The sequence below is a fragment of the Equus caballus genome, chromosome 14 (assembly GCF_041296265.1).
Source record: "Equus caballus isolate H_3958 breed thoroughbred chromosome 14, TB-T2T, whole genome shotgun sequence".
NCBI lineage: Eukaryota > Metazoa > Chordata > Mammalia > Perissodactyla > Equidae > Equus > Equus caballus.
The window spans coordinates 34,745,933-34,764,660 of record NC_091697.1 but is presented as its reverse complement, the minus strand read 5'-3'; the positions used below and the strand labels follow the sequence as shown (position 1 = coordinate 34,764,660).

Sequence of the window (18,728 nt, the reverse complement as noted above, 5' to 3'; positions counted from 1 at the left end):
AAAGTCTCACTAACAGACAAAAAGCCCTGGGGAGCCATCGAGGGACAGGAAAAGATAAACCCTTTCCAGAGACAAGAGTGTGGGTCTCTGTGGTTCTTTAGCCCAGACCCACCTACCTTGAGCACTTCCTGTGTGCCAGGCACCTGTCGTTAAGTTCTCACAGTAACCTTAAGAGGCTTGGACAGATGTGCAAATGGAGACTGAAGTAAAGCAATTGTCTTATGGTTGGTAACAGAGACACAACTGCAATTTATGTCATCAGAATCCAAAGCCAGTCATCATCATCCTTATCATCAATACATTTATTCCTCTTTCTCCTCCTCCTGTTATTTTTATTATTGCTGCAACATTTACTGAATGCTTATTATGTGCCAGGAACCAACTAAATATTTTATATGTGCTATGTCCTTTAATTCACACAATAACTCTGTCAGGTAGGTACTGTTGTTATCCCTATTTACAAATGAAGGAACTCAGGCTTCGGGAGACTCAGTAATTTTCTCAATGACACACAGTTAGCAAAGCAGGAAGACAGGCTTTACCCCTGGGATTTCCGGGGCCATACAGACTGCTCTTTTAAACCATCGTGTTATTTTGATGCACAAAGGAAAGATTAGCATTTAAGATCTCCTCTGGGCCTTGTTTCCTTTTCTACTTCCTAAGACTGAAGTACCTGACATAGTAAATGAATTCATATGAGTGGAATTTGAAAAGAAACAAAAACAAAACCAAAACCAAGAGAACAGATTGATGGTTGCCAGAGGCGTGGTGTGGGGGGTGGGTAAAATGGGCGAAGGGGGTAAAAAGGTACAAAGTTCCAGTTAAAAAATAAATAAGTTATGGAATGTAATGTACAGCATGGTGACCATGGTTAATAACACTGTATTGTGTATTTGAAAGTTTATAAGAGAGTAGATCTTTAAAGTTCTCATCACCAGAAAAAAGTTATAACTATGTTTGGTGATGGATGTTAACTAGGCTTGTTGTTATCCTTTTACAATATGTACAAATATTGAATCATTATGTTGTATACCTGAAAGCATGTCAATTATATCTCAATAAAAAATAAGCAAACCGCAATACCTAGAAATCATCATCATCATCATCATTATCATTATCACCATCACTCTTTTGAATTCGGGTCAAATAAGGAAGAATCAAAAACTAAATTACATATTGTCATGCTGATCTTTGATTTACTTCAATCCAGTGTTTTTTATTTCCTTGTTTCTAAAAAATTTACTTTTTTGTTTTATGAAAGGTTTTGCTTTTAGGCGTTGGCTTACTCTCATCATTTTTTCTAGCATCTACATAGACATCTGGTTGGGAGGCATGTCAAGGCTTTTCTAGACCAGGATATCTCCACCTTGGCACTCTTGACATTTTGGGCTGGATAATTCTTTGATGTTTAACAGCATTCCCGGTCTTTACCAACTTGATGCCAGTAGCACCCACCTCCACTCCCGAGCATTGTGACAACCAAAAATGTTGCCAAATGTCCCCCAGGGGACAGAATTGCGAATTGCTCCAGAAGAAACTCCAGGCTAACGTGAGATGAAGTTGCTTAGATGGAGAACACATCTATCCTATCTGTCCAACAGGAGAGGATATGATAGGATTTTTTTTCTTTCTCTTCAATTGGGAAAAGAGTTAGGTCTTATGACTAGGGGTTCCTAATGACTTGTAATAAGTGAAATCTATATATATCACTCTATACTATAGAAACAATTACAAGGTGGTTTTCTTGCAATGTATGTACTATTAAGCTTAAAAATAAAAGAGGATTGATAATGAATAAATAAATGAGCCATGGGGGGGAAGTGAGAGAGGATCAGAGAGAAGGGAGAGGTTATTGACAAAAATCAATTATTGCAGCCATAAAACAACTCAAAGTTCCCAGTTTAGCCCAGGTGTGTCAATGGCGGTGTCTATAAAAGCAGAGGAAAGTGGGCCAAGTGTTAGCATGTAATGACTCTCCTGGGTTAAGGTACTCCTCACTCACCTATGGCCCCGAATCAGCAAGCTGCCTCCATCCAGGGCCAGTGGGAAGGCCAAGCTGAAACAGACAGCTGAAATACATTCCAGTAGCTAGAATTGGCCCTTTCCCTTCCACTAGCCTCAACTTTTATTTTTCTAGGCTTATTTTCCACTTTTCTTCACAAATAAAGTTAAAGTTGATCAGTAAATAGGATTACATAAATGTATCAATGATCTTTTGAAATTACTTGTGGTAGATAGTTGTTTTCCGGCTTCCCACCTTCCATTCTACTCTCCTTTCGTTAAAAATCCATTGATATCCTTTTGGGAAACTCTCTCTCCTCTGTGATTTGTAATCTTGGTGAGACTATAAATCAAGATGCCCTGCCCACTAGACTCTCCCACTGTGGGACTTTGACTTGAGGGAAATGACTCAGGGAGGGAAAAACAAATAAGACCATTAAGTAATCGTTGCTACCGATACTCAGCCACTGCACTGAGGATTCTTGGTTCTAGTTTCTAAGCCTGAGTCTTTAGATTTCCTTTGATTCTATGAGCCATATCACGTGCTTCTCCCCTTCCACCCACCTCCCTCCACATTATTGCAATAATTCTCTTTTGCTTAAGCTAGCCAGAGTCATTTCTGTTGCTTGCAAACAAAGAATCTTAATCGACACAGTGGACTACTCAGTCCCATGGGCACACCTAGGCCTCTAAAAAAATAATGATGTCTATTTATTTGGTAAAATTGCAGCTCACAAAATGTTGCCCCTTATTTACTTGATCTTATTTGATCTTCCCAACTCTCCTTAAAGTGTTCAGGACAGGTTAGCCCCATTGAATTGGAGAGAAAACTGAGTGTTGATTACACTAGGTAACTTGCCCAAGGTCACACAGCTCGTGAGCACCCAGGTGTGTCTGATTCTAAAGCTCGTACTTGTCCTCTGCTTGATGTAAGCATTTAATGCTGTCTGCCTGAAGAACAAACCCTGTGGGCCTTTTTCATGCTTTCTTTGCAAATTTTCCATATTGACAGTTCTCTTAAAATTTCATTGCCAAGCCCGAGGTCTACACCTCTTAAGGACCCACCTGTTCACCACAGACCACAGCGATCTTCCCTTCCTTTGAACCTAGATAATTCCTAATATCTGCACCACTCACTTGGAACTTGTAACGTGTCACACTTTTAATCGTCAAACTCCAGGCTGTTTCTATAAGCCAGTTGGAAGATCAAGCATTGCAACTTGTCCGTAATTGCCCATATGCACCAAAAAGCTGTCAGTAGATAGAGAAAAAATAAGTTTCACACATTGATGGTTTTCCAGTTTCTGAGGAATTCTTGAGATTAATAAATTACAAATCCATTTAAAAAGGGCATCAAATGCATTGTAGCTTTTTGTTTTAATTTATTTTCTTAAATAATGGACACTGAAAGGACAATTACTTTCACAGAGGAGGGCTTAGGGGGTTAGGGTTATCAAAACTTTTTCATGGTCACGAAGGGTCTTTATGTTAGAAAGAAACCAGAGACTCACAGCCTAAGTTCTTAGAGGACGGGAAGTATGTCTTAGATCACTTTGAATCTCCTCCTTGGCCATCAGGAAATATTCAAGAAAGATTCTGTGAAGAAAGACAGATCAGCTAAATGCTTTCCTCAAACACAGAATGCATTTATTTCTTGAGTTTTTACTATGAGCCAGGGAGGTATGTGGAAAAGAAGAGTTGGACCAGTATCACCGGGCTTCTGTGCGGCTCTCAGAGTCTGTTTCTACACAACCCTCAGGCTAGATGACTAGAAGAACCACCCGGGGGTGGGGGTGGTGAGGATGACAAAGCAGCAACAGTAACTCATTTATGGAGTGCTCATGTGGACTTTGCAAGGACCGAGGGTTACAGGCTACGCAAACAATGCCAACACAGGCAGCTACGTAGGAGATACACTGCAAACTTAGAAGAGTACTAATTGAAAGTTTCGCTTTTTGCTTTTTTATTTTTTTTTAGTATACTTGTTCGGGTAAATGGTAGAATGAAATGTTCTTCACGCCCCAGCTGCTGAGCCAGGTGACTGAGCTTTCCTTCCTGGCATACAAATTAAACAACACTCTGATTTCTGAGAATCCTATCCGGAAAGTAATGACTGTTACCAGCACTTGATAACATTCCTGCTTCCGGGTCAGAGTTCTTTTCAAGATAACCCACAGCAGAGAGTGACTGGCAGTTACTTTCCTCTCTGACCCTGGATGAGGAAATGGTCTGCATATGCAACCACCCTGAGTCTCCCTGCCTACCCCGATGATGCTCACAAAAGCACACAGATTGGGCTGGAGTGCTGTGGGGAAAGACTCCGTCTAAGGGTTCCTCATAGTCTGTGTTCCCTTTTCTTAAGTGAAAGCATATTCTGATTCCTATTCAGGGCTAAGACTAAATTTAATCTTGAAATCTTGCTATGACATTTTCCAACATATAAGGCATGCGTTCGGCATGCTAAACAAATACTGGAGAAAGGATGACTTCTTCTGTCATTCCTAAAAGGAATCAATTCAGTGTTTGTGGGATTATTTGTTAACAATTGTCTGTGTAATTTCCTGTTAGAGTATACAGTCACGGTCTAGAATCTCTCTGTTTACCCAGCTCAAGCTACAGCGCTTGGCACCCAGAACGCCCTCAATCAATATTTGGTGAATGAATGAGTGAATGCATGATGTCTGAAATATGGGTGGCTGCCACCAGATGGGCAGTGGTGTCTTAAGAAAGTGTTGCACAGACAAATCTTTTCTGTACACATTTTCTTGCTGTGGATGATTGAGATACAAGAAAATGACATGAGATCCAATGTTTTGCACCTCACATTTTTGGCAAAAGAGGTCACAAAGAGGAGAGTATGAATTCCAGTTAGAGAAACTCTATAATAAGTTGTTCACAGAAGATATGCTCGTAATGTGTCACCCCTGCTGATAACAACAACAAATCCTATGACAGTATCTGGCTATAGGAAGACCTCATCAGACATTGGTTGAGTAAATGAATTTATCAAATGAACTACAATGAGGTTGGCTCAATGGTTGAGAGTGGCAAGAACAAAGTCTATGTTCTTGCACAGAGAAAGGAGTGATTCACCTGGGTACATTATAGAGAATTAGAGAATGCTGCCTAGGCAGAGAGAGGGCAGACAGGAAAGAGGGAATGCCACTAGGGGCTCTAGGAGAGAGATGGGGGACATGGGGCCCCTCTCCTTAAGGATCGTTGACCTTGGTCATACATAAGTTAGGCTTATATAGCCCTGATGTGTAATGGATGTAATAGATACTTATTACTGTGCTGCTCAGAACTCCCCTGACTCATAGGCAAATTTCAACCATGAAGTTGAGGTAGAGGATGCCAATCACAGAATCCTTCCCCTCCGGCCAGTTAATTGGTCTCAGGGTGGGTACATGACACCAGCCAGCCTAATCAGTCTCTCTCCCTGGGATGCTTTTCAATCTAGACAACAGGGAAGGTTCCCAGTCCCTCTCTGGGGGTGAAGCTGTAAGCGCCCATTTATTGGTGCCATGTTTCCTTCCACGTGAGGGAAGTTGGTTTGAGAGATCGAAGCCAATCATGAAGAGAAACACAGACAAGAGATGGGGATTGTACTGATGGATTCCAAATTTCTGGTTCTACATGACCTGAGGCCCAACTCACTCTGTATTCTTCCAATAAATTCCCTTTTTGTCTAAGATACTTTGGGTTGGGGTTCTGTTACATGCAACCAAGAATCTTGACTAATCTTTATACTAAATAGGTATGGTTCTGCTTTGAGACGCCAAATATTTCCTATGTTGGCCTGAAATGCCCACGATAACCCTTAGTGGTTAAGACAGTGAAGGTCACTGTTCAAATGTAAATACGTTATCATGGGGTATGGAGATAGAGGGAAGGAGGAAAACTTTGGGCTATCACCCACCAGCACCTTACTGTGATTACATCTTTCACATAACCTAACAGAGCTTCCTCATAAGGCCCTAAAGGGATGGAAATGGAAAAAGACTTTCAAACAGAGGTTTGCAAATAGTGCTAAACATTGGGATGAGGGGTCTCCTGTGTCTGTGGTGCGTGTGTGTGTGACATATGTGTGCCCACACCCCAGTAGGACTCTGGAAGAGAGGGGCACCAAAAGGAAGGAGGTCATAGGGCAATAAAAAATAAAAGTAAGTTTTTTGTAGAGTTGCATCCATCACAGTCAAATTATTATTATTGTAAATAATCATAACCAGAACATATAGCTCTAGCATTTTCACATATATTAAAACTGTATTTATTTGAGAAATGTAAAGGGATCTAAAAATTACTATAACAATGGGAAAAATAATCAGGTACATCAGAATCAAGTTACAATTCTGGCTCAACACTATGTTAGCGGGGTAATCTTTGACAAGATTCAGTCTCTCTGAAATTTAGTTTTCTCATCTCAAAAATGTTGCTCATTCCTTCTTTTTCTACTTCCAAGGATAGCCCTGTGTCCACTATTAAAAGGGTGTTGTGTGGTACAGTGGTGAAGGACTTTGCCAGATGCAGGGGAAGGATTTACATATTTAATATTGAGGAGGTTGAGTAAAAACCTCCAGTCCTGAATTTGAATTGAAGTATCTGCATAATTCCTGATGTATTTAATCTTTAAAAAAGTCCTAGTTCTGTGCGTTTAAATGGCATAGAAACAATGATTAACCCAACAGCAACAAGGACCGCTAGCATGTACTAACTGTGGTTTCTAAATACCATTTTCCATTGAAAAGGACTAGATCTACCAAAGACTACTGAGGTCATGGCAAAAGAACTCAGAAGTGAATGTGAAGAAGTTCCCACTCACTGACGACAGGGCAGTCAATATACAGATAATAACTGGACTGATTCTACATAAATCAAATATGTTTATATCCATGAGTTCATATTGATACTAAAAAAAAAATCTCATCGGTCACCTTTGAAGGACGCTAGAGAATCAACTCATGCAACACTGACACGTACACGTACTAACACAAATCTAACTGAAGCTGATTTAGGGACTAGATCCAACTACCAATTTATAGGAATATAGCAGACAGGAAAACACGGTATATGACACCACAGGGAGACAAGGCAAGCAGTAAAATCCAGACTACTGGAAATTTTACAGGACAAACAACCTGGTTTATTCAGCAACAAAAACTAAACATGCAAGGGAAAAAATCTGAAAAGGGAACATATAAGAGTAAAAGAGATTTAAGAAGTTAATCTCAGGGGCCAGCCCCGTGGCTGAGTGGTTAAGTTTGTGTGCTCCAGCTTCAGTGGCTCAGGGTTCAAATTCTGGGTCGGACTTAGCCCCACTCATCAGACCATGCTGAGGTGGCGTCCCACATAGCACAGGCAGAGGCACTCCCAACTAGAATATACAACTATGCACTGGGGGGCTTTGGGAGAAGAAAAAAAAAAAAAGATTGACAACAGATGTTAGCTCAGGTGCCAATCTTTAAAAAAAAAAGAAATTAATGTCAACATTTGGCTTTATTTGGATCCTGATTCAAATGAACTGAAAATATTGAATGCTGACTTAAAGTTTCATATCGAGGAATTATTGCTAATATTTTTGGCATGACAATGGTATAACGGTATATTTAAAAAATCCTATGCTTAAGAGATAGTTACAGAAATATTTATAGGTGAAATGTTTTAATATTGAGGATTTACTTCAAAATAATTTTCAGAGGGAAGACAGTATGGATATAGATAAAACAAGATTGCTCAGGAGTTGACTATTGGAATTAGGTGATAAGTACATAAAAATTTATATTATTCTACTTTTGTATATACTTGAAAATTTCCATAACAAAAAATTAAAAGAGCTGTGCCTGAGTTTAAATCTGAACTCAGTCCATTGCTAGTGGGGTTCCCTAACTGTTCTTGCCTCATTTGTCAAATGGGGATATCCAAGTGCCCATCTCATATGGTTATTTACGAGAAGCAGAAAGAGATAACAGGTATAGGACACGTAGAAGAACTGCCTATGGCACATAGTAGGTGCTCAATCAAACTATCTATTGATATTATTTGTTGTTATTATGGACATCCTATATAAAAAGAACCCTAAAATCTGTGATCTCTGGTTAACATTTAAGCAGTAGTCAACAGGTAGAAAGACTATCGTTCTTAAAGGAAATTTGCAACAGCCTGTTGGGGCAGGACTCATTACAAAATCCATGAAGACAGAGGTTTGTCTCTGGTTCTCAAGACAGGCAAGGTTGAGAGGACAGGCAGCTATCTTTTGCTTCATTTGAAGGGCAGCATCTCTGAACTGGGAGGGCCATGAATAATTGCCCACACCACCTCAACTCTATTGGCAAAGTGCTCCTCTGTCTAAATACATTATCAGTGCACGTTCATTGCAGAGGATCCAAGCTACAATGGCTGTTGCCAATCGGGCACATTGCTTAAAAGCATTAGCTATCAGTGGAATACAAGCTAGTTAAAAGTGAGAGTCAATTAAGAATCTGTAATTTGAGCAATAAACAGATAAGCACAATTATTACATTAACCGATGATACCCTAGGCCAGTGCTTTCAAACTTTAATGTGCACATAAATCACCTGGGGATCTTATTCAGCTGCAGGTTCCCGTTCAGTTTGGAATGGGGCCTGAGATTTCGCATTTCGGACAAGCTTTCAGGTGATGCTGAGGAGGCTAGTCCGTGTCTCATACTTGGCATAGCAAGTTCCTGCTTGGCACTGGGAAATGATCCGACACATGCTTCAGTAGGATTTAGGCATCAATGATTTGGTTAATAGATAACCAGGAATATGTCTGATCTGAAATACTAATTGGAAGAATTCATTTCTGATTCTTTGGCTTTTGTAACTGCTTCATTTACCAAAATGATGGCATACATTCATTTTCAGGTGTTAAATGCCTACTGCCCATCATGGAAACCCTTTGATAAAAAAGGTTTCAGGGATCAGAATGTCACCAAAGAGAGAACTACAATTTAATTCTCTAATGAAGTTCTCTTGCCTGCTTGGCAGACCTTAGCATAATCCTAATTTTGGATTCCTTTCCTTTCCCCCCTTTTCTAGCAATGGAATACAGGAATAAATATTTCAAAAACAGGTCAATAATTTTTTTAATTCATATATAGCCCATCATGACGAAAGCTCCAATTGAAAAAAAATTGGCTTGGTCCAAGTTGAATTCTGAGGCAAGGACTAACTCTTGGGCAACCCTGAGAATGATGTCTCATGTCACAGGAGCAAGACTCTTTTGAGAAGCTCTTTCATGTTTATAATTTCATTTGAACCTAGACAGAGAGGGTAAAGAGTGAACTACCTAGGCCATGAGGATTGTCAACTTCTTAGCCACTCTTCCCCTATTGTGCTTACGTGTGTTTAACAATCCAGGTTAATATTTCCCCCAAATTTCTATAGGTGTGTTAAAAAGTATTGTGTTAAAAAATGGTTCTGAGGTTAAATAAGTCTGGAAAGCTCAGGGTTAAAGAAGGTTTTACTGGGCTCTTGACTCCAAGTCTTCTCGGAGACCTTAGTACGTGAATGGACATTAGAACCTCCAAGAGAGAGTGGTCCACAGGACACAGACTTCCCAGTTGGATTTGACCATGAACCTTGTTTTTCAAGAACTCTCTCTTGAGATAAGAGTTTGGCAGACTCCACCTTGAGAATGCTTATCTAGGGGAGCAGGGACAAAGTTTGTCTTATTGACTTTGAATTAACAGAATATAGTAATCTGTTATCGTCCAGAAGATGGTGAAAATGGGTGTGGGTGTAAGTGTGGGGTGGGAAGTTTCTAGACATTTCTGTGGTTGGTAAAAACCCTTTTGGCAAAGTGAAAGTCTCATAGCCAATAGGGAGTTAGAGGGAAAGCAAGCTAACAAAAGCCATTCATATTTACTATCTAAGATATTACATTTCCAAACAAAGCATATTTGTAGGTGTTCAAAATCCTCTCTGAGACAATTGGTGAAATTTTGCTTTTGTGGACCTGAGAGTTTTCGTCTGTAAAATGGGGATAGGAATGTCCACCTCAGAGGGTGGTTGCAAGGACTGAAAAAGACAATGCAGGCAAGAGCACCAGCACATGTAAGAGGCACATAGATGGTAGTTTCGTCCTCATTATGACAAGTGTTTTTTGGAAGTGTGTGAGGTGGCAACTTCCCTTTGTTGTACAGGTTTTCAAGGAGGTGGGGGCAGGTTCGTATTGAGATTATCTAGGGGAACGTTTTTTAAATATGTGTGCCCAGACCCCTGCCCAGTCCTGGGGAATCCTAATCTAGGGGTGATAATGGGGAAGGATGCATGCACGTTTTTAAAAGTTTCTCCCCATGGTGATTATGCTACATCCTTAACACCTGTAATGTATTTGGGGCAAATGACTAAATAGTAACGCCACCTCTCCTGCAGTAGCCCTGGGATATGTTCCTTGGAATCAAAGCTTTCTGTGGTTACATGTTTAGAAATACTACATTCTAGTACCTGCCTCCTCTTCTCCTTGAGGCTTATTACAGTATCTGAGAAGTTCTGAGGTACGCAGTATTTGAAAGCTTGTAACCTATTGTCTTCTGATCTTATCTGACCTTGCAACATGTATTTTTCTTGTAACTCTCATCAACATCTGTGTTTGGCACATTTGAGAAATACTATAGTATACAGTTAGCCAGGAGAGAATTTTATCTATATTCAGAAATCTTTTTGCACTAAAGACGTAAGGGAGAAGCATGGCAGCGAAGAGCAGCCAAAATTCCTCCTCCCCCGGGAGCTGCTCAAGCCAACTTTTATTCTTTCTGCCACTCACTTGCTACTTACATGTGGGAAGAATATTGAAAACGATGAACATGTGCTTTCAAGTGAGCATCTCTGGGTAAACCCAAGGTAACAGTCAAAGGACCAGGGAGACGAGCTACTGGAAACCTTAAGAGCTGAGACTCTGGACAAACCTAGCTTTGAATCCTGGCTCCAACACTTCCTGGCTCAGTGACCTTGGGGAACGCTACTTAACCTCTCTAGGCCTCAATTTCCTTCTGTGTATAAAGGGGACAATAACAGCACCTATCTCATTGGGTTTTTGTGAAGATAAATGAGATAATCATGCAAAGCCTTTAGTAAGGGCTTAATAAAAGCATATTATTACTACGATCACTACTATTATACAGAAACGGAAAACACTCTTGAGCAAAGTGAGGGGGAGAATGAAGAACTGAAACAGAATAGAGAACTCTGGAAAACTCCAAGTTCAAATAAATCTTCTTCCCTTCACAAATGAATTTACCCCTTTTTTGGTAAATCATCATCTCAAATATCCTGTGAGAACGCAGGGTTAGAGTTTGAGGGATGTTATTAAGTTGGCTGGTCGACAGCACTGGAGTGTGAATGACCCTTTCATCTAGCTCTTCAGTCTAGTCAAGTCCCAAACTATCCGACTAATTAATATACCAGAAACAGCTTGGGAGCTGCTGCCAAAGGCAAAAAGAAAAGTGACTGGTTGGAACTCAACAACACAGAAATAGCTGCCCAAGGGAGAGTGAAAAGGATTCAGAATTGTGAGGAGGATGTTGAGGTGGGGAGGCTGAAGGGGCCATTTGTAAGCAACTCCAAGTTTCACCACTCCCAGAACTTTTAAAAAAAATTAAATAGAATAGAAAGTCTCAGAGTGCTTTGCATGTAGTAAGGCTGGTGGCAGTTCTTTGGACTTACACACATATCCACACACGCATGTGTGTGTGCGTGCATAATGCATATCTGTTATTTTGAGTTACGGTTAAAAAGGCTTGAAAACCTCTGATCTAGAGGAAAGGCCATAGGGCTCTGGGCCCAGAAATAGATCATTATTGCATGTCTACGATGGCTTTGTGACGTTAACCCAGATCCTGCCCTGCCTTTTTGTAAACACTGGGGTGATTTGGTGAATGCGGCAAGGACAAGCAAAGAAGAGAAAACTCAGATGCCAAGCCCCGGTGCAGTGATTGACTCAAGCAGATCCTGGAGCCCAATGGGAAGACTGAGACGCCATAATAACAGTGAAGAGCAAGATGACAGCGAGGTGGTCGTGGTGGTTTCCACGCCCGGTGCAGTGACCGCAGTCGAGGCAGCAGCAGTAGACCGTTTACTGAGTATCTGCTATTCACCAAACCCCATATTTTGTTCTTTATTTCATTTCAATCTCACAGCAAAACTGTGGGCTAGCTATTATTATTCCCATTGTAAGGAGGAGGGAACAGACTTCTGAGAACTGAATCAATCATCCAAAAGGGATTTTATGAGAACTACTCATGTGGTGCTTTGAGAGAGGCAAAGAGAGCTATGATGAGTTGTCTTCTCTTGAGGCGTTTCAATCTGGCTAACTGAACGCCACCTCATGAGGATCTCTGCGGAATGAAGCACTTGCCTTCTTTCTCCTAAATCCCCTGACTCATCCAGTTCTCTCCAGCCAGAGGCTGGAAGAGTGAAGGAAAGTGATAGAATTTTATGCTTTTCCATGGGCAGAGAAAGGCACTAGATTGGAAATCAACACTTACAAGGGGAATTTTAATTGAAAATTGGAATATCATACCCAGTAGCAATCAGTTAGCACACATTGCCTACAAACGCCATGGCTATTTACTGCCTACTATTTACTGCTCTCTTACTATGTTCTCGTCTTCATGCTGAGTAATTCATGTACATATCATCTAATCTTCAGAATCACCCCATTCAGAGGGTAGTATTTTTGTCTCCATTTTACAGATGAAGGAACGAAGGTGTGAGAGGGTAATAACTTGCCTAAGGGGAGACAGCTAATAAATGGTGGGGTCAGGCTTTGAGGCCAGCTCTGCCAGACTCCTGAGCCTGGGCTGTTAACAACCAAACAATAATGGTTGTTTGAATAGTGAATAATGATGTCCAAGGTGCCGTACATGTAAGTGTGGGGATTAAATAAATGTGTCAGTGATTGTTCCCTGTCCTCAAGAGGTTTCAGTACTGTTGAGATGGTAAGATATACACAAATGGAAAAATAGTCAAGAATACCATACTGTGGCTTATGCTGGGGTCAGAAGAGTACAGGAGAAGATTTATGGGGTGAGAAATTGCTGGAGCTGAGCTGGGAAGATGAGCAGGGATTGGATAAGGACAGAAAAGGGGGTGGTCCCAAAGGAACAGGTATTAGATTCCTTGCTTTAGAGCAGAGAGCACAGTTTCTTCAGTTGAACAGAGTGGGTCCCCATTTAGGAACTCTGAGGCCTTCAGCAAGTTATTGAGCTTTCCTAAGCCTCAATTTCCCCATCAGTGATAAAGGGATAATCCCCATCTCAGAGTGACTTGCAAGATTAGGTGTACCTAAGTGCTTGGGAAGAGGAGGCATCCACTACTCTCCTCTCTACCCACCAGATTAAGTTCAAGTTTCCAGTAGAGGTGGAAACCTCTACTTTGGCCTCACTGTTGATCTTAGACAGAGCCCTACCTGCTGCGAGAAGCCCTTCACAACACGCCTTTGTTTCAGGTTTGTCTCTCCATCTAAGTTGGCAGTTTCCAGGTGGCAGATCCCGCTGGGGTCCGAGGAGAAGAGGAGGAGGATGTCTGCTGGGATTATCTCATTGCACTGCATCTGGATGAAATCTCCCACACGCACATCCTTCCAGCACTTCTGCACGTAGCTCTGCTCTTTCCTTGGGTGGGAGAAAGACGGGGGTCAGAGTGAGTTTTAAGGTTCTCCAGACAATTAATGAGTGAATGGAGGAAGGTCTCACCTGCACCTAAATATCCCCTAGTCAGCCTGTCACAGACCACTCTGTATTCCACCTTGCCCTAATTGGCCACCATTATAATCTCTCTAGCAAAGCTGAGCATGATCTATAAATTCTCATTAGTAAATGATCTGTCTTTATAATCATTTCAGTTTTGGTTGACAGCCGGCTGCTGACTGGGTATTGTGCTCAGCCCTTGCTTTCCAGCAAGAGAAAAAATTTAAAGAGGAAGGTTACTATACAGTCATGTTAACAAAGCACTCTCAATAGACATCGTTTCTCAGAATAGCCAGTTATCACCGTAGAAAGCAGGGTTGTAAGGAACTAGCGTATAGGAGATTGTTTCTGGTTATGGAAGGAGATGGGCAATGGGAAAGGTGAGGTTATAGGCCATTGTCTAGGAAGACAGAGTGGTCCTGAAAGAGAAAACTCTGGCAGTCAGGGAATTAGGAAGATGGCACCAGGAACTTTGATGAGATGGGACCTATCATAACTACAGAAATCATGGCTAAAGAAATCTGACGAAATTACGCACTTTCTCTTCCCATGCAATTTATCAAGCTCCGATAATGACAGTGGCAGCAGCAACTGCAAATTGGGCATTTCTAATGTGCCAGGCACTCATGTTAATTAATACTTCACTTACTTACATAATAACCCACTGGAGTAGATATTATTATACCCATATCACAAATGAGGAAATTGAGGGTCCATGAAAAATTTCCCAAGATCATACAAAAACAGAGCTAGAACCTGAGATCGGGTCAAACCTGATACCAAATCCCACAGTTGTCACTCCCTGTATCTCCTCCTCCTCCTCAAAAACATCCCCCTGTGTCCTGTCAGGTGGCATTGTAGCCTCAGCCTTTCCACCTCCAGCAAAAGGACCTGCTCCCACCCAAGGCAATACTTTCCATTTCAAAGAGCTCTCATTTTAGAAAGTCTTCCTTCTGCTTAGCCAAATATTGAACTAATTCTGCTCTCCCAGGCAATTGGATCTACTCCATCTTCTACCATTTTTGAAATATTTTAAGGCATTCATCAAGTGTCCTGTGAAACCTTTTGGACATGCCAAGTCAAATTTAACTTTCTCAGCGCCCTCAATGATTCTTGTGTGACACAGTTTTAAGATCTGTTCTGGAGATGTGTGCTCTTCTGCCTAAGGCTGCGTTTGGAAATGTTCCTCTTTTAATGTGGGGTTTGGAACCAAACCAATACTCCACACGTGGTCTTTTTATCTGAGCCCAGCTGGCTTGTAGCCGGCTGCCCCTGAGCCCTGCCGGCCTGGAGAGGCTGGGTCTCCTTTGCTGTTTTTCCTCACTGAGGCTGAGTCCTGGGCATGTTATTGTTTCTGTTTCTGCTGGAATCTGAGCTGCCCTGGGCGTGACATATATCCTCTTCCACAGAGATAGAGATGTGACTGGAATTCCACTTTTCTCCTTTGACTTCACTAATGTCCCTGAGGAGGACAAGGGGTTCAATGTCTTGCTTCCTTGGGGTCCTCTGGAGAACTCCAAGCAAACCCTCCTAAGACTCTATTTCCTTGCTATGAAAGGGCCTTGCACAGGACTCTCCCCGTTCACTGAAATGAATGTGCTTCCCTTTGGGAGGCCAAAGGAAGATCTGATAAGAGTCTATGAAGTAAGCAGGACACCAGAATTGGGAGCAGCCTTGTAACTCTGAAGACCCACAGAGTTCTGTAGAAGCGCCTGTGGTTCTGGAAAGGACAGTGCCACGCCTGCTGGTCAAATCAGTCCATGGGCAATATCTTCCAAATGGCTATTGAGGCCACTTCTGAGGATTCGGGGGCAGTGCCTCAGTAGCATTTGAAGAATAATTCTTTCCATGGAAAAGCATGTGACAGGTTTAACAGGTTCCTCTGCCCTTTGCATCCCATCAGCTTATTTTAAGCTTCCCCTCTGCCCTACATCACTGTTTTTTCTATGAAGAATAGGGGCAGTCACTCCAGATTTGTTTCTCAGTGTCGTTTCAGAAATACATTTATCTGTTCGTTTATTGATGCATTCAGAGTGGATACTCCTCCATCAGGAATGTCACGGTAACTGTCAAATAATTCATGTTCTCACTGCCGATTCAAGGGAGGATTGTGTTTTTCTTCAGATGCACCATGGGAACACCTGCTAAATGTTCGAGTATAAGACCATTTAAAGGAATTGGAATGGTCCATACTCTCCATGGAAAGGGAATCTCATAGGGTGAAGGAGGGACTGGCTTTCTTTATTGCTTTTATTTTACTTTTGGGGAAAAAAAAGGTGCTTAAATATTATAGCAAAATTGCTCCAAGGAATAAAGGATTGTCACTCAACTTGTCTACATTCTTCCTCCTTTCCTCTCTTTGACTTGCATCCTATTGGATAATGCCTTTGGGAATGATAGGGTATCAGTTGATTGCTGTAATCTCAGCCTTCCACCTGGTATTTGAGATTGGATTTAGGGAGGACACCTTTGACTCTGAGCAGTCTCCCAATTGCCAACATATCCAGAGCACACAGGTTCAGAAGGTTTGCAAATGCTAGTTGGGTGTGCTGCATATGTAGGCATATCAGAGGCAAGGCCGACACACCTCCTCCCATGAACATTGAATCTTATTCTTCCCCCTTCTGATAAAGGACTTCACTGCTTGTTATGGGATGTAAGGTGATGGGAGATTGAGGGGTACGGAGATGAGCTTACGGTATATACATTTTTATGAACAGTTACTTCTGAGCTGGGCTGGAGTGTCGTCTTGTCAATTCCCATCATGATGATAGCCATCATGAGCTCAATGGAGCCACTCAAGAAGCTGAAAGTCAGACCAGTTTCTATTATCTCTTCTTTCTGTCATTCCTTGGATCCCAGGGAGGTCACTGCTGTACTGGTAGCAATTGCCTCTGTCTTTCCTTAGATGTAATCCTGCCTTCCTTAGGATGACATGTAGTGGTGAAGAAGCATTCTCAGTCTCTGTTGTAGGGTTAGCCTCCTCAGGACAGAGATTGCCCATCTCTGGGGCTTGTGCTTCTCAAATGGAGGCACACATACCTCCAGACACACATCCTGTTGTGTGTATCTGGGAGTCCTGAAGCTACGGGATCAACATGATTTTGGGGTGTTAGTTTTAAAAAAGATTTGTGTGTGTGTGTGTGGGGATATGATTTTGTAATTTAGCTGGTACATAATTTAAGGAATTATATTTATATTAATGTAGACATAGTTATGTTGTGGAATCAGAGTCAAATTTTATAGGAATTTTAAGGATAAAAAATGACATCAGGGTCATTTCGTTGTGCCCTGGGCCACTTTGTGCTGGTCTCCTAATTCTCTAGGGTCCATTTGTCTCCTCAATTGTCAGGAGCGCATCTGTGGAACAGGCAAGGATGCACAGCCCGAGGGCACCCAGACAGAGGAAGTGATGAGTGGCTGAATCCTGCCGAGGCAGAATAGCGGCGTGTTCCTGCATTGAGTGACGCCCGGATGCAGCCAGCGGCTGGCTGGGAGCCACCTGAGGAAGTCATTCCCTCGTTAATCCAGACTGTTCAGAACAGCTGCCCCAGGTGGACTCGTCCACACACTCTTGATCATCTCCCTGCTCAGTGAGTCCACACCTGGGAACTGAGTGCTATTTTAGTTTCATGGGGATGTTCACCTCTGTTTAAAAATAAGACAAATCAACGGGGCTTGGGACGAAGACTCCATCTGGCAGATTCTGCCTCGAGGAGAAGTTAAGTGGTGCAGCACTAAACGACTTTCCGAGAGGAGATTGGGCTTATTAAGAGGTAAATAAACAGCAAGAGAGGTTTGTAGGCAACTGGATGCTGTGGGGAAGCAGGTGAAAGAGGAGAATGGAGGAGGAGAGGATGCTTAGGGCTCCATTTCTCAAGTATGTGGATTTTATAAAAGAGTTTCAAGGAACTAGAGTAGAGGGGATTTATCAGGAGAATTAGTTGTCTGTGGGACTTCCTATTCAGAATACAATGATGAGCTGTCCTGAGCTGCCCTTCAGGGAGCTGGAACGTCAGGCCCAGAATGGTCAGTGTTGCCACCCCAGGGTAAAAGGGGAATGCCAGGGAGAATGAGTTCAGAGGGGGGATTAAGAGCGGGTTTGAATCCCAGCTTCACTGCCTACTACCTGTGTGGGCTTGAGCAAATTTCTTAACCTCTTGGAATTCTGTTTCTTCTTCCGTCAGTTGAAGATAATATGTGCACTTGCCTCAGAGGGTTGTTGAAAGGATTGGTGACATGACTCACGTAAGGGACTGAACTTGGGGCTTTGCACTTGGTAAGTGCTTAATAAAGACAAGCTTCTTTTAGCATGATGATGACGATGACGACTGTTAATGTTACGGTGAAGGCTAACCACCACTCTGCCACTGCCAGCATTTTCTTTTCAGGCTACTGGGATACCTGTTTTACGCCCATGAGTACATTTCATGGCTTGTGCCTAGGCACACAATGTGAAAACACAAGAAACTCTAAAAACCCAAACCTTTTCCCCAAGCCCAGAAAAGAGGGATTCACACTCAGCCAGTTGAAGACTTAGGGGTCTGGACGCTGGCTACTGGGACAAACTCTCAGAAAAATGTATTCTTAACATCAAGGCTGCCCTGCAAGCTCTTTTGTGGATGTTGACCAACTGACTCTAAACTTTATATGGAGAGACAAAAGACCCAGAATAGCTAACACGCTATTAATGGGGAAGAACAAAGTTACGGGACTGACATTAGCTGACTTCAAGACTTGCTATAAAGCTACAGTAATCAAGACAATGTGGTATTTGTGAAAGAATAGATAAACGGATCAGTGGAACAGTATAGAGAGCTCAGAAATAGACCTACATAAATATAGTTAACTGATCTTTGACAAAGGAGCAAAGGCAACATAGTAGAACAAAGATAGTCTTTTCAACACATGATGCTGGAACAACTAGACATCCACTGCAAAAAAATGAATCTAGACACAGACCCTACATCCTTCTCAAAAATTCATAAAAATGGATCACAGACCTAGATGTAAAATG

At 41.9% G+C, this 18,728-nt stretch overlaps 1 protein-coding gene across 17 annotated transcripts in view; it reads right to left on the bottom strand.

The window, feature by feature from the left end:
* The window catches only part of ATP10B (ATPase phospholipid transporting 10B (putative)), a 286,400-nt gene that overhangs the window by 73,943 nt on the left and 193,729 nt on the right, over positions 1-18,728 (bottom strand). For 16 of the 17 annotated variants that reach the window (XM_070232979.1, XM_070232974.1, XM_070232977.1 and 13 more), the window contains one exon: positions 13,432-13,636. In XM_070232979.1, the coding sequence (XP_070089080.1) occupies positions 13,432-13,636 (205 nt within the window). Of the gene's footprint in view, positions 1-3,138; positions 3,253-13,431; positions 13,637-18,728 lie in introns of those variants that run through there. The other variant, XM_070232982.1, reaches the window with a different exon arrangement.